Here is a 16,379-nt window from a genome sequence, read left to right on the forward strand (position 1 = left end):
AGGACCATTGGCGATGCCAAAGGTACACCACCTCCTGACACACGGCAACATGGAGATCATCAGAGGGAACAGAGGAACTCGCAGGCTGAGGAACGAGGACTGCAACCTTGGCAGCAGCATCAGCAGCCTCGTTTCCTAGCAGACCGACATGACCAGGAACAGCGCACAGACTTTGAAGGGCGACGAGTGAGTCTGAGCAGAGAACACGATTGAAAAGGCTGTGTCTCCAGATGTACTCCGTGGCCTGATACAGGGCGAAGAGCTCGGCTGTGAAGATTGAGCAGTTTGCCAGACACCGGTATCGAAGCAATGGGTGATAATGACGAAGGCACACCCAACCACATGGTCAGTCCGAGAGCATCAGTGTGTACAAAGGTGTTATCACGAAGTTCCATGCGAATGTTGTGAAACTGAAGGCGATAGACCGAGGATGGAGTAGTGTCCTTAGGAAGAAAATGAAGGCCAAAGTTAACATGGGCCCTTCACGAAGCCAAGGTGGTGAAGGGCTCACACCCACCAGGAAAGTTGCAGGTAGTGTGAAGTTAATCCACTGTAGCAAGTGCCGAAAGTGGACTCCAGGAGGTAACAGAGAACAAGGATGCACCTCATACTGGTGATCAAAGGAATCATCGAAGAAGGCGGCACAGAATGCGTGGCCACGCATGGCATACAAACGGCATGCATACCTGCTGAGGAGAAAGTCATGGTGATAGGAGTGGTAGTTGAGCAGCCCCAGCATACAGACTCTCAACCGGGCTAGTGTAAAAGGCATCCCTGCTCAAATGGATGTCATGATGGTGGATAGTGTTGAGACAACATAAGAGGGATGGACATCCAGACGCATAAACAGAGCACCCATAGTTGAGTTTCAAATGGACACGGGACCGGTACAAACAGAGGAAGGTGGTTTGATCAGCATCCCAGGAAGTACCATTGAGGACACATAGGACACTGAGGAACTGAGTACAGCGAGCTGCCAGGTAAGACACATGGGAGGACCAAGAGTGTTTCCTATTGAGCATGAGCCGCAGGAATTTCATAGTTTCAATGAACGGAAGGGCAACAAGCCCAAGATGTAGAGACGGCTAGAGAAACCATTTGCACCACCAGAAATTCATACAGATGGCTTTGTCAGTGGAAAAGCGAACGCCATTGTCGATGTTCCAGGAGTAAAGATGATCAAGACAGCACTGAAAACGTCGCTCAGTGAGACAGGTCTGTGGAGAACTGCAATGGTTGGTAAAATCGTCAACAAAAAGGGAGCCGGAGATGCCCGGCAGGAGACAGGCCATTTTAGGGTTAATAGTGATAGCAAAGAGGACGACACTCAAAACGGAACCCTGAGGCACACCATTTTTCTGGCTAACGGTGTCCAACAAGGCAGAACCCACATGCACCTTGAAAACTCGGTCTTTTAAAAATACCTGAAGGAAACAGGGCTGGCGCCCACAGAAGCACCGCGTCTAAAGAGTACGGAGAATACCAGTTCTCCAGCAGGTGTTGTATGCCTTCTCCAAATCAAAAAACACACTCTCAGTCTGGGATTTCCATAGAAAACCATTCATGACAAGGGTGGACAAAGTAATGAGATGGTCAACTGCAGAACGCCGCACTCGAAATCCACACTGTGCATTCATTAGTAAATTGCGAGACTTGAGTCACCACACCAGCCAGCTAGGGATCATACGTTCCATCACCTTACAAACAAAGGTGGTAAGAGAGATGGGGTGGTAGCTAGAAGGAAAGTTTTTGTCCTTACTGGGCTTAGGTATGGGAATAACAGTGGTTTCACACTAGCATCTGTGAAATGTGCCCTCTGCCCAGATACAGTTGTACGTTTTAAGGAGAAAGCGCTTGCCCACAAGAGAAAGGTGCTGCAACATCTGGATGTGAACGGCGTCTGGCCCTGGGGCAGAGGATCGGGATGAACTGAGAACATGATCTAGCTCCCTCATAGTAAAGGCGGCATTGTAGCACACACTATTCGGAGAAGAAAAGGGTATCACCCGAGCCTCTCTGCTTGCTTCCAATGGAGGAAGGCAGGCTGATAGTGGGAAGAGCTCGAAACTTCTGCAAAATGGCAGCCCAAGGTGTTGGAGATAGCAATAGATCCACGATGACATTGTCAGGCCAGAAATTGGGAAATGGATCTTGGTCCCAGGGAGCCATCTGAGGTTGGCCCACACAACAGAGGAAGGTGTGGAACTGTTAAAGGAACTAGTGAATGAAATCCAGCTAGCTCTTTTGCTATCCTGAAGAACGCAATGACACTTTGCATGTGTCTAATTGTAATGAACACAGTTTGCCATCGAAGGATGGTGGTTAAAAAGGCAGACAGCATGTCTCCGTGCGCAAATTGCGTCGTGGCATGCCATAGTCCACTAAGGGACTGGGACATGACGTAGTAAAGAAGAAGTGTGGGGAATGGAACGTTCCGCAGCAGTAAGGATAATGTTTGTGAGATAGTCCACTTGGTCATCATAACTGGAGAAATCTTGTTCTTCGAACATCGCCAGGGAGAAGTAAAGCTGCCAGTCAGCCTTACGAAACTGCCATTAGGGAGTGCACGTGGATGGGGTAGGAGTCAGTAAACGGGAAATGGTCACTCAAATAGGTGTCAGAAAGAACAGACCACTCAAGACGACGGGCAAGCTGGGCAGTGCATTAGGATAGGTCCAAATGGCAATAGGTGTGCGAGGAGTCGGAAAGGAAAGTGAGTGCTCCAGTGTTAGGGCAGAAGAGGTTAAGCTGGTTGAGGTTAAGCTGGTTAAGGTCAGCCAAGAGAGCACCTCTCTGACAGGTCATGGGAGAACCCCAAAGGGGTTGATGCACATTAAAGTCACTGAGTAGCAAAAACATGGGGAGGTAGCTGCCGAATAAGCTGAAGGAAGTCTGCCCTGGTGGCAGCAAATGATAGAGAGACATAAATGGTACAGAGGGAAAAAGTCAAGTGGGGAAGGAAAAGGCAAACTGCAACAGGTTGAAGATTGGTAGTCAGGAAGCTGGGTGGACTATGAATGTCATCCCGTATGAGCAGCATGATGCCCCCATGAGATGGAATGAGAAGGTCAAAACGAATCGGTAAGACAAGTGAAAGCTCAAAGTGGTCGTGACGGCACAATTTTGTTTCCTGAAGGCAGAGTACAAGGGGACACTGCAATTCTAAAAGCAGCCGTAAATCCTCTTTGTGGGACAGAAGGCTGCGAACATTCCATTGGAGGAGAGTCATGATGAGGATGAGATGTAGGGGTGGCACCTCGATGGCTGCCGAGTGACAGCTGGGGATGAGTCACTACTACAGGGCACAGAAGCAGGATGATCCTGCCCCATGGGGTCCGCAGAAACATCAGCTTGCTTGTGAGGTCGGTCTGTGGAGTCTGTGATGAAACAAGCTGGGATATTTTTACTTCCCCTCTTGTTTTGCCATCATTTTTTAATTAATTACCATTGATGTATGTGAATACAATCTGTATTTTCATAAAAGAAAAAGGTTGGCCCCAGTTTAAAAGAATATAAACACCAGATATAATTTTGTGCTTAGTTTTATGGATGTAATTGATTTTCTACTTTTTTCGACTACTCCCAGTTCGTATCTTTCTTTATAGGGTTAAATCAGTAATTGTTTCATAACTTAAATTCTACTGTTGGCATATAAACAAATATAAATTCTGTACTAATTATAGAGATTTAGGAGACGAAACATTAGCATTCTTAAAGGATACATTTGGCTCTATTCGAAAACATGTTAGCAAAACCAGCCCTTCATTAATTCCAAAGTAATTAACAGTTTTGTCAAAAGTATTGTTTATAGAACTATGTAAGTTAATTTCATCATTTAAACAAATAACTTGGCTTAACTCTTGTAGTAGAAGAAACTGTTAAAAAGACGGAATCTTTCGATGTATTTAGTTAATTTAATGAGTTAAGTTTTAATTTAATTTCTGTAAATTTAACTTCGAACACTGTGTAGTTTCAGCACATATTATTGTGAGGATATATAAGGGCCCGGTTTTTGGTTACGAGACAGTCAGTCCATGACCGAATTTCAGACGACGAACCTATGTAGGTTAGAATGATAACAATGCATCAACTTAACAGTGAAATAAGTGTTACACCAATAGGCCGTGTGTTAAAGCAGTGATAATGTCTGTTCCATAAGAACTGTGAATTATGTGGTTATGGTTTTACTGCTCATTGATGTTCAACAGGAAACTATTGTAGCAGTATGTGGATGCTCGCCTGCTAACTATTAATGAGGCTTACGGGAAGTTATAACAATAGTGCACTGGCCAAATAACTGTGTATTATCAGGGAGTTGTGCAAATGGTTCAAATGGCTCCAAGCACTATGGGACTTAACATCTAAGGTCATCAGTCCCCTAGGCTTAGAACTACGTAAGCCTAACTAACATAAGGACATCACACAAATCCATGCCCAAGACAGGATTCGAACCTGTGACCATAACAGCAGCATGGTTCCAGACTGAAGCACCTAGAGCCACTCGGCCACAGCAGCCAGCCAGGGAGTTGTGAAAAGTGACGGTAAACATGTGAAACGCAACTGCGTATCTGTCAGCTACATCATTTACAGTAGACAGTAGTTGCACATCCAACCCCTATTTTTTTCAGCCAGTACATCAAAACTGAGGACAAGAAATGATAATTAAAGAAAGTGGTAGGGGGGGGGGGGGGGGATATGACAACACAGCGAGCAACATATTTTTTACTCTTTTAAAAAACAATTCCTGCGCATCAGTTGCAGAAAAGACACCACTTTGCCAAAACGCATCCATATAATCCAATGAAACTGATAAACTCTTGAAAGCAAGAATCCATCAGTCAGAATTACAGAGCTGAAGGAGACAGTACAAGCTTTCAGAAATTTTAAAACCAGAAATAAGTGGCACATTCACAACTGAAACTATAAAACAAATGAACCAACACTTGACAAAAACTTTATACCATAACATTAGTGTTTCTTAAGTTTCTGTAGAAAATTAACAAATTTTTTTGTCTCTTGACAATGATGTGTACAAGGCAAACATGAATTTCAGAATTCCTTACAATACTGTATACAGATTTCACTTAAGTTCATGAAGTATTAGCTTGTTATACAGGCCTATCTGACATATGTTAAAAATATGTATCTGACTCACCGGAACAGCCTCAAAGTAAGCTTGCTTAAAAGAAGGAACCCGTTAGTAGTATAATTAATTGGGATAAAATCAATAAAAAATACAATGTAAACACACCTGAAAATATGGTTTTCAAAAACCCATTTCTTTCATGGCTCATTTCCACTTTACTGCTTTTTATATTTACTTAATAATCTCCCTTCTTGTAAAATAGAATAGGATTAACAAGAAATTCAATACTAATTTAAAGGAAAAACTTTTCTTTCTTTAGCAAAATTCTCTTACATAAATCACACTGACTTTCTAAAATAAATCAATATATCTTTTTGCATTATTTTTCATGGTAGTGATTAGCAACCATGATATACATCTATAACTTACCAGTTACTGCTTAAAAATGGTGAAATATATTCAGTGCTAATACTGTCACTCATTTCCTTCTTCAGTTCACAAATAAAGTGATCAGATACATTCATGGGAATATCTTTACAGGCACTACTCTTTGTATAACTCACTTCTGATGCTAAAGTCAATGGAGCTCACTAAATACTAACTTTTCAGAAGTAACCATTTTCTAGATGTTCCTTCCTATAAAACTTACTTTTTCATAATTGTGATATTTGCATGACAGTTGCACAATAACTAATAATTCTGGTCTGTCTATATTACTGGCAACATATCTCTGGAAACATTAACAACAATAAACTACCTGAGAGGGGCCATCTGGAGAAACTTGCAGTAGAGTGACTACATGAAAATAATTATAACAAAAGCAGATACCAGACAGATTATGGGACAATCCAGCACCTGGAGACAGTGGCCATGTGTGTACAAGTTGGGCTTGTATGAATGTGTGTGTGTGTGTGTGTGTTTTCTATTTCAGAAGGACTTCATTTGAAAGTTAAATATTTTAGCAGTCTTTTTCATTTTGCCTGTCTCTGTCTCAACGCTTCTTCTACGTAGTGAGTAGCAATCTATTCTTTCCACATTGTTGTTAATCCATCCAGGACTTCCCACTGTTTTACATTTCCTTAGAAAAATCATTCACACATAAATTATGTATCTTCCAAATTCTTTGTTTCACAAATTCTTGAGTAGTGTCACGCACTTTGAGACCCTTATCACACCAGATTAATACAAGATATAGAGAAGATCCCGTGGAAACTGGTACATTTTGTTTAGTAAATGCGAGAGCAAGGTGCAGCTGCTCATCAAACCCCTAAGGCAGACACTACAAGAGGGGCACTGTTCATCACAGAGAGATTTACTGTTAAAATTCCAAGTGCATATGTTGCAAGAAGATTTAAACAGCGTATTTCTTCCTACCTGCTTCACAAAATGACCATGACAAAAAATGCATCCAGAGATCCACTAACAGTTAACATTCCCACTCATCACTGAGACAGGTGATAAATCATAACTGCACTATAAGTACTCCCCACCACACACTGAAAGGTGGCTTGCAAAGTATAGATGGAGATGTGGATCAAGGACTAACCAGAATGGTAAGAATATATTCTTAATGAAACTGAAACTCTAATAGTATGTTATTGTAAGGATAACATGAGAAGGATATGAGTAAGAAGCCAAGACTTAATTAGTATTAACAACAGACTGTCTTCACAAGTTTGAGACGGCTGCAAGCTTTTGACACGTGCCATGATGAGGAGATGCACCAGCCAACTCAAGTCCCGTTTCAGAGCCACACATTTGGCATTACTCAAGTGGGAGATTACTCATGGCAACAAACTTTAATGTTTGCAGCTGCTGTAAATTTCTGTGTGCTGGTGGTAAATAGCACAAAAGTAATGGGAACCAACAATGAAAAGCACTTAGAGGCAGACTAAGAATCAGTCAGATTATGTGTAACTGAATAAATGGTCCTTTTATCACTTAGAGAAAACACATTCAGAATATGTATGTCACCACCATCACCATATGACATCTATGATTATTGTTTGAATGTATGTACGTTCATTCCAGAGAAGGATAAACTTATTGACACCATTCCAAGCCACCTGGCACACAGCATTTAAAGAAACCAAGAACGGCAATTGCTTACAATTACATATACATTTACATACATGCTCCGCCTGTTCCACTCCAAATAAAGCGAGGGGGAGGGCAGTAGGGGGGGGGGACTATGTGCTTCCATAATATGCAAAATGTAGATCCTCTAATCTTTGTCAATAGTGTTACCAGAAAAGAATGTTATTTTCCCTCCAGGGATTCCAATTAGAGTTCCTGAAGCATCTCCACAATACCTGCATATTGACTGAACCTACCAGTAATGAATCTAGCAGCCCATCTACAAATAGTTTCAATGTCTTCCTTTAATCTGACCTGATCGGGATCCCAAACACTCAAGCAGTACTCACGAATGAATCACAATAATGTTTGATGTGTGGCCTCCTTTACACACGAACCACATTTTCCTAAAACTCTTCCAACAAATCGAAGTCAACCATTCACTCTTCCCTACTACCACTCTTACATGCTTATTCCATTTCATATCACTTTGCAACATTGCACCTGGATATTTCATCAATGTGAGTGAGTCAAGTAGCACAATACTAATTGCTGTATTCTAACATTAAAGGATTGTTTCTCCTGTTCACCTGCAGTAACTTACATTTTTCTGCATTTGAGTTAGCTGCCATTCGTCACATCAACCAGAAATTTTGTCTAAATCATCTTGCATCCTCCTACATTCATGTAATGATGACACATTCCCGTACACCACAGCATCAGCAGCAAACAGCCACAGACTATTGCTCACCCTGTCCATCGGATCACTTATGTATGTAGAGAAAAATTGTGGTCCTTAGCCCACTTCCCTGGGGCACTCCTGACAATACCCATGTCTCTGATGAATACTCACTGTTGAGGGCAATATACTGGGATCTGTTACTTAAGAAGTACACATATGATTATTGAACACATTTCAGTGGTGCCTGACCTAGTGTCTTACTAGAGCCATCACACTTCAATAGCATCCAACATAGTGCTCGACTAAATCAAAAAATCATTTCACTACACACATTGCAAAGTCACTATGAACTCCTCTATGATAACACTAAATAGGATGGGTATATGTAAGTGACCACTGATAGATATACACACCGATCAAAAACACCCACATACATAATTTCTGCATAGTTTAAGTCCTGTCACCAATGTGACAAACCAATGCTAACAGCATATGTCTTTTAAGCTAAATAAAATTCATAAGAGCACACTAGTGTTACAATGCAAGTCACTGAAAGGATCTTTGTTAAATAAATGTGTGTTTATTACATGTGTGATGAAGGAATAAGCAGATGGCTAAGGTGAAATTATAATATTTATATCAAGCAAAATTACATATGGTGAAGAGATAATCAAGGGCACTAGTCAACTTCATAGAGAAACCAATGGAGAATGCAATATAGGACAGTAGACAACAATTGTAACATTTGTATTTAGTGTAGAAAAGTTTGAATTTTCTGGAAATATAGGTGTATTATGTAGAACTAGATTATTGCCCAGAGAATAAGCATGAAAAAGAAGAACGGGCAGAGAGAAAGCAATACCTACTTAGCTTTTCATTATCAAATAACATGTGGAAAACTTTTCTTAGTATTCTGTGAAAAGACTCAAAAGCTACTCAACTTTGGATTTGAAAGACGGAAAGATACTAGGAGAAAACAGAGCGCAGAATGAATGAAAGGTCAGGGTTAAGATCATTACAGATGAAGCACAAGCTCAGACTGGGGAATGACTGAATAGGAATTTGATGTATCCCCCTCAAACAAACAAGCACAACATTTGCTGTAAGTGATTAAGCAGAACCACAGAAAACCTAAATCCAGATAACTTAAAACAGATCTGAATCTTACTTTCTCAATACACAGGCTTTTCAGAACTTACCTGGTTTTTTGCAAAGTTTTTCAGTACAGGTGGGTCATTCCACCCTGGTGGAGCACCACCTGGAGGGACAGGGATTGGCTGAACTGGATTAAATACTGTCTTTGAAGCTGGTGGCTCTGTAAGTGGTGAAAGGGAAGAGTGTTTAGTGCCTTACATTCACCATTTATATTGTCATAGTAGATCTAGTTTTGCAAAGCAAATTATTTCTATTTGCTCAGTTGTGTTTCATTAATATTGAAAAATTGTGAATGCTAAATATACATTACTGCAAGCAATGATGATAACCTCTCACCACAGAGGATATTTTATTATTTTACAGCCTCTTGTGACGTGTTAGACTGCAAGTAACCCTCACTATCCCCCACAAAATAAGAATTGGAACAGTTTCCTTGTGGAGTTCCCTTCCTGTTGCTCTCTCCATTGACATAAAAATGCCCAACAGCTCTCAACATTGTTCTGAATTCATTTATTCATGAAACTTTTCTTAAAACATTCATTCACTTAGCACCCCTTAACGAACCCATTTACTAAGAACATGCATACGCTGTACATAAACTGCTGGTAATTTTCTCAATTCCTGAATTCCTGTCGCACAAAACTACGGAATTAAACTGCTTATCTAGGCAAAGCTCTGCATACCTGACTAATGTTAGGTAATACCCAAAGATTCCACACCAACTCTTGCCATCTACATTTGTTGCCCTGGGTTTAATAAGCATATTAATGATGAGTGGCAAAATAGACAGTTTTCTGCATGTTCCATGGATCATATTGTGATCTGTCACCACTCTGTTGAACAAGTGAGTTAGTTTAGAATTGCAATACAAGTGTGTTCAAACAGGGCCAAAGTAAGTGGATTAACTTCCTTTTCTGGTTTTGAATGAACACGTTTCATAACATATAAAATTACCCAAAATAAAACTTTAACCTAGGTACCTAATGTCAACACAATCGCAGCTTTGTTGCAGCCATAATTTAGTAACAGAGAAAGGAACTATCCAAAAATTAAGACGTTCACTGCTGCAGAGACATCAAATTATGTAGTGCCTAGGAAGCAAATTAATATTATTACTACAGTCACAACAGCAGCTCTGGCATAACTCTGGAATGCCTGGAGCAGTGCAACTTGAAAACATAGTCGAGAACAACCAATTTTAACATGGAACTTGTGGTTTTTGCACTAGTTAGACTAATTTGTTACAGTCCTGTTGACTTTTAAGTTCATATTTGATGAAATAGAAAGAATAGAGCTACAAAGAGCTGTTTGTGCAGGAATTCGTTTATCCAGTCTTTACATTCTGATAAATCCTTTCTACACATACACATACAATCACTAGTATGGAGGTTGGAAATTTCAAAAGGAATGGGGGAAGCGGAAGCAAGAAGGGAGCACACAAAGAAGTAACCGGGCAACACCAGGTAAGCAATTAGTAACAATTAATAGGTAATGTAGATGAACTTCAACTGGTGGCTATACAGGCAAATAGCAGCAGGAGTTGTGGGGGGAAAAAGGGGGGGGGGGTGGGAAGGGAGGAGGGGTGAGGGAGAATTACATTCTAATAGTGGAAATGCAGTTCGTGTAGCCCAGAGTGTTCAGCACGGCACAGCAACTATCTGGAATCTATTAGAAATGGATGTGTATGCATATATGTGCCAATACATAGCAGTGCACTCACTTCTCACTGATAAAGATTTGTCTGACAAACTCTCTCTTTTAACTGCTACTACTACTGAAAGTTTGCTTTAATATAAGCAGCAAATAAATCACCTACAGTTCATGACCATTACATAACATATGTAACCTTGAGGATTGTAGACATCTGCCTGAGGATAGGAGGCAACCGGCTGTGTGGTGAGAGGAGCAGCAGGTGACCCTGGATAAACCTGTTGTCCACCTCCATATGGTGCTGGCATCCCATATGATGACACATGGTTGCCAGACTGTACGGATGGATCAATTACATAAGGCTTATTTCTTGGTCCTGTTCCAGCACCAGTATTGCTACCTGAAAATATAGTAGAATGCTTTATTTTAATTAAATATTATGATCTTTACCAGTCTAAAAGACAAGCCTTACAAAACCAAGACACAGTAAGGATCATAGTTTTTTAAAAAGTAAGTCTTCCTGACGTCTCTTCACTGAGGGACTCTAACAATAACAAAAGTCTTCTCAGTAGTTCATAACCTTAATGAGAACAATATGTCAACATTTATTCCTTATAATTATATTTTACATACTATTGCGTTTTCATCATTCATTTAAGTAATATTTCCAGTCTATTAATGTAACTATTAATGCTGTGTCAATTTGGAAATTTACTTTTAGTTCACAAGCAACCTTAACTATAGAATACAAAATAAGCTTGCACAGGAGACATTGCTGCAGATTTTTGGTAATGTGGAAATTATTTCTACAGTATATAAAAGTAATAACAAATGTTTTAAAACACAGAGAAAAATAGACTTCTGGAATGTGTGGTTAACTGAGCATTTGTAAAATAGGTTGAAAGCTGGCCACCCACTAGATCTGCTGAAGATGCACATGCAGTAAAAGAACAAGCAAGAACAAACTTGCAACACAAGAACTCAATTAGGAGTAATGTAAGCATATCAGCAGAATTTAGTATGGTATTTAAAAAATAATTGTGTGCACATTTAACACACATGGTAATGCAAAATATGAAACTTTCAGAAAATAAACACACAAAATAGAACTGAAAAACATTACTGTTTCTCAACAGGCAGAATAACAAAGTAGCCCAAAAATTCCAGTGAAAAAATAAGGAAAAAAAAAAACACAGAGGAAGAAGAGTACTGGACAGGAAATGCCATGACAAACAAAGTCTTTGGAAGATATACATTTGATTTTTTGACAAAGCTCACAACCTCCAGCTTTCATATTTGCAGGCAAGCTCAGATTTTAATTTCTGGAACAGCTTAATAACTTTCCTAGCTGTATTCTCCAACTGCATCAAAAACAGTTTTCATATGCTCACTCTCTGTATTCCAGATGAACTGGAAATGCCGACAAGTCATATGTTACCTTTTAAGGACTGTAAAGTAATGTCAACAATGATTTTCCATTATGCATCTCGCACTGAGGTGGACCTCCTATCAAATTTATAAGATTTCTGTTATGTCCAAGAAAACTGAAACACAGATCTCACAATTTACTTAAACAAAAGCCCCCACTGCCACTGATCAAATAATCGGACACACTAATGTTGAACATCTCCTAACGGATTATCTTTTAAACCTGGCGCCTGCTTGTACTATCATATTTCATTTCCTGCTCACAAATGAGGCAGTGCTCAGCAACCAGTACCTTAGCAGCTTGCGTCAGTTGTAATAGTTAAGATATTTGTTCAACAGTTCTTATAATAAGCCAATAGAAACATACAAAAGTAGGCAGCACCTACGCCTAGCTTTTGTAATAGTTACTTCTTTCCTCAGTGAGACTAAAGTGACACGCTGGGAGAGGCTGGAAAGGAGCAACGGGTCACTCTGACCACATGCTGAGAAGGACACCTGAGGGGGTAAAACATCAATTCCAGATTACTTCTCTCATCCTCACAACAGATTTACTTTCTTCCGTTGTTCCATGGGCTTATGACTTCGGCAACATGTTTCCTGTTAGGGGAATTTGCAGCACTGATGAGTGGTTTTGGAATACCAGCTCACCCTGCTTATGGAGCTCTCTTCACGTTGTTTTGGTGCTGGCAGGGTTCAAGAGCACAGTGTTCAGTTCTGCGTTGATTTCTGCAGTTGTTCTTTTATTTTTTGTTGAATCCTATTCAATGACCATCTCGATCATCTAAGAGTAGAGTTGCATTCTACCAAAACTACGGTTTGACAGTTTTGGTACACTACATAAATGACATAGCAAACGGTAGGATTGACACTAGCATTGGTAGGGAAAGAAACGTAAGTGATGTATAAGAGAGAAACTGGGAGCCAATGACTTCTCTTTGTCTTTTGTTTGTTTGGTTGTGTGTTTTGCACACAACTAGAACCGCACACCATTCAGTGTTTGTCCATTGTGTATTTTATATCCTTACAAAATATAAATTGCATGTTATAAGAAATAAAACGTAGTTGATTGAGTAACTTCTGCACTTTTATATAACCAAAGCAATTACTTTTGATGCAAGTGCAGTTTACGTGCATACACTTAAAAAATACATTATTATTATTATTTCTTTACTTTCTCAGACGTTAAGTCTGGTTAAAAATGGAAAGTGACGCGGACCTTGATCAAGCGTCACTTCCTTTTAACTGTACGGTATATGTTATATTGCATTTAGGAACTTTCGGGTAATTGAACATGTATCAATAATTACAGATTTCTGTAGTTGTATATATAAGTTTGGATGTAGCTGTATTGCATTGATGTACTGGTGGATATTGTGTGGTATGACTCCTGTCGTTGATAGTATAATTGGTATAATGTCAACTTTATCCTGATGCCACATGTCCTTGACTTCCTCAGCCAGTTGGATGTATTTTTCAATTTTTTCTCCTGTTTTCTTTTGTATATTTGTTGTATTGGGTATGGATATTTCGATTAGTTGTGTTAATTTCTTCTTTTTATTGGTGAGTATGATGTCAGGTTTGTTATGTGGTGTTGTTTTATCTGTTATAATGGTTCTGTTCCAGTATAATTTGTATTCATCATTCTCCAGTACATTTTGTGGTGCATACCTGTATGTGGGAACGCGTTGTTTATAAGTTTATGTTGTAAGGCAAGCTGTTGATGTATTATTTTTGCTACATTGTCATGTCTTCTGGGGTATTCTGTATTTGCTAGTATTGTACATCCGCTTGTGATGTGATCTACTGTTTCTATTTGTTGTTTGCAAAGTCTGCATTTATCTGTTGTGGTATTGGGATCTTTAATAATATGCTTGCTGTAATATCTGGTGTTTATTGTTTGATCCTGTATTGCAATCATGAATCCTTCCGTCTCACTGTATATATTGCCTTTTCTTAGCCATGTGTTGGATGCGTCTTGATCGATGTGTGGCTGTGTTAGGTGATACGGGTGCTTGCCATGTAGTGCCTTCCCCTTCCAATTTACTTTCTTCGTATCTGTTGATGTTATGTGATCTAAAGGGTTGTAGAAGTGGTTATGAAATTGCAGTGGTGTAGCCGATGTATTTATATGAGTGATTGCTTTGTGTATTTTGCTAGTTTCTGCTCGTTCTAGAAAGAATTTTCTTAAATTGTCTACCTGTCCATAATGTAGGTTTTTTTATGTCTATGAATCCCCTTCCTCCTTCCTTTCTGCTTAATGTGAATCTTTCTGTTGCTGAATGTATGTGATGTATTCTATATTTGTGGCATTGTGAACGTGTAAGTGTATTTAGTGCTTCTAGGTCTGTGTTACTCCATTTCACTACTCCAAATGAGTAGGTCAATATTGGTATAGCGTAAGTATTTATAGCTTTTGTCTTGTTTCTTGCTGTCAATTCTGTTTTCAGTATTTTTGTTAGTCTTTGTCTATATTTTTCTTTTAGTTCTTCTTTAATATTTGTATTATCTATTCCTATTTTTTGTCTGTATACTAGGTATTTATAGGCATCTGTTTTTTCCATCGCTTCTATGGAGTCACTGTGATTATTCAATATGTAATCTTCTTGATTAGTGTGTTTTCCCTTGACTATGCTATTCTTCTTACATTTGTCTGTTCCAAAAGCCATATTTATATCATTGCTGAATACTTCTGTTATCTTTAATAATTGGTTGAGTTGTTGATTGGTTGCTGCCAGTAGTTTTAGATCATCCATGTATAGCAAATGTGTGATTTTGTGTGGGTATGTTCCAGTAATATTATATCCATAATTTGTATTATTTAGCATGTTGGATAGTGGGTTCAGAGCAAGACAGAACCAGAAAGGACTTAATGAGTCTCCTTGGTATATTCCACGCTTAATCTGTATTGGCTGTGATGTGATATTGTCTGAATTTGTTTGGATATTAAGTGTGGTTTTCCAGTTTTTCATTACTATGTTTAGAAACTGTATCAATTTAGGATCTACTTTGTATATTTCCAATATCTGTAGTAACCATGAGTGGGGTACACTATCAAAAGCTTTTTGGTAATCAATGTATGCGTAGTGTAGCGACCTTTGTTTAGTTTTAGCTTGATATGTCACCTCTGCATCTATTATCAGTTGCTCTTTACATCCTCGTGCTCCTTTGCAGCAGCCTTTTTGTTCTTCATTTATAATTTTGTTCTGTGTTGTATGTGTCATTAATTTCTGTGTAATGACTGAAGTTAATATTTTGAAGATTGTTGGTAGGCATGTTATGGGGCGCTATTTAGCTGGGTTTGCTGTGTCTGCTTGATCTTTAGGTTTCAGATAAGTTATTCCATGTGTAAGTGTATCAGGGAATATGTAACTGTTAAATAATTTAGTTAGATGTGAATGTGTTGAGGTGAACTTCTTTAGCCAGAAATTTGCTATTTTATCATTTCCAGGGGCTTTCCAATTGTGCGTAGAATTAATTGCTCGGGTGACTTCATGTTGCAGAATTATCACTTCAGGCATTTGTGGTATCATCTTTTATGAGTCTGTATCTGCTTGTATCCACCGTGCATGCCTGTTATGTTGTACCGGGTTTGACCATATGTTGCTCCAGAAGTGTTCCATGTCTGTTATGTTTGGTGGATTGTCTATTTTTATGTGTGTGTTATCTATTATTTGGTAAAATTTCTTTTGGTTTGTGTTGAATGTTTGGTTTTGTTTCCTTCTATTTTCACTTTTTTTTGTATCTTCTAAGTCGTTTGGCCAATGCTTGTAATTTCTGCTTCTTTTCATCTAATTGCTCTATTGCTACTTGTTGTGAGATTTTACCTAACCTTTTTCGTTTTTTGTCTGATATTTCATTTCTTATAAATTGTGTTAGCTGTCCGATGTCTTTTCTCAGTTTTTCTATTCTGATCTGTAGCCTGTGTTGCCATGCTGGTTTTGTGGGTTTCTTCTGTGTGTTGGTTGGTTCTGATCTCTGCCTAGTGTGTATATTTAGTGTAGTGAGTGCTCCTACATAAACCAGTAGTTGTAACTCTTCCATAGTTGTTTTCATTTATTTTGTTGTGTATGATTGTGTTGATAGTTTTTATTGTTGTTTCGACTTGTGGGTTATTTGGCGGTCTATGCAAGAATGGTCTAATGTCTGTATTTGTGTCTTTGTATTCTATATATGTCAACTGAAATTTTTCTTCTATATCTAACATGTGTGTCACTTCATGTTCTATTTGTGCTTGTGCTGGTGGCTGTCTTAAGATTTCGTTTTCCTCTGATTGTTTAATTGATGCGTGTTGTTCTTTGTTTG

General features: G+C 39.0%; 1 protein-coding gene across 5 annotated transcripts in view; it reads right to left on the bottom strand.

Moving 5' to 3' along the window:
- The window catches only part of LOC126237386 (protein transport protein Sec31A), a 167,035-nt gene that overhangs the window by 18,768 nt on the left and 131,888 nt on the right, over nt 1-16,379 (bottom strand). For 4 of the 5 annotated variants that reach the window (XM_049947469.1, XM_049947472.1, XM_049947468.1 and 1 more), the window contains 2 exons: nt 10,846-11,049; nt 9,044-9,159 (listed from right to left, as the gene is read on the bottom strand). In XM_049947469.1, the coding sequence (XP_049803426.1) occupies nt 9,044-9,159; nt 10,846-11,049 (320 nt within the window). Of the gene's footprint in view, nt 1-5,155; nt 5,180-9,043; nt 9,160-10,845; nt 11,050-16,379 lie in introns of all 5 variants that reach the window. The other variant, XM_049947471.1, reaches the window with a different exon arrangement.

Source organism: Schistocerca nitens, chromosome 2 (assembly GCF_023898315.1).
Source record: "Schistocerca nitens isolate TAMUIC-IGC-003100 chromosome 2, iqSchNite1.1, whole genome shotgun sequence".
NCBI classification, from domain to species: Eukaryota; Metazoa; Arthropoda; class Insecta; order Orthoptera; family Acrididae; genus Schistocerca; species Schistocerca nitens.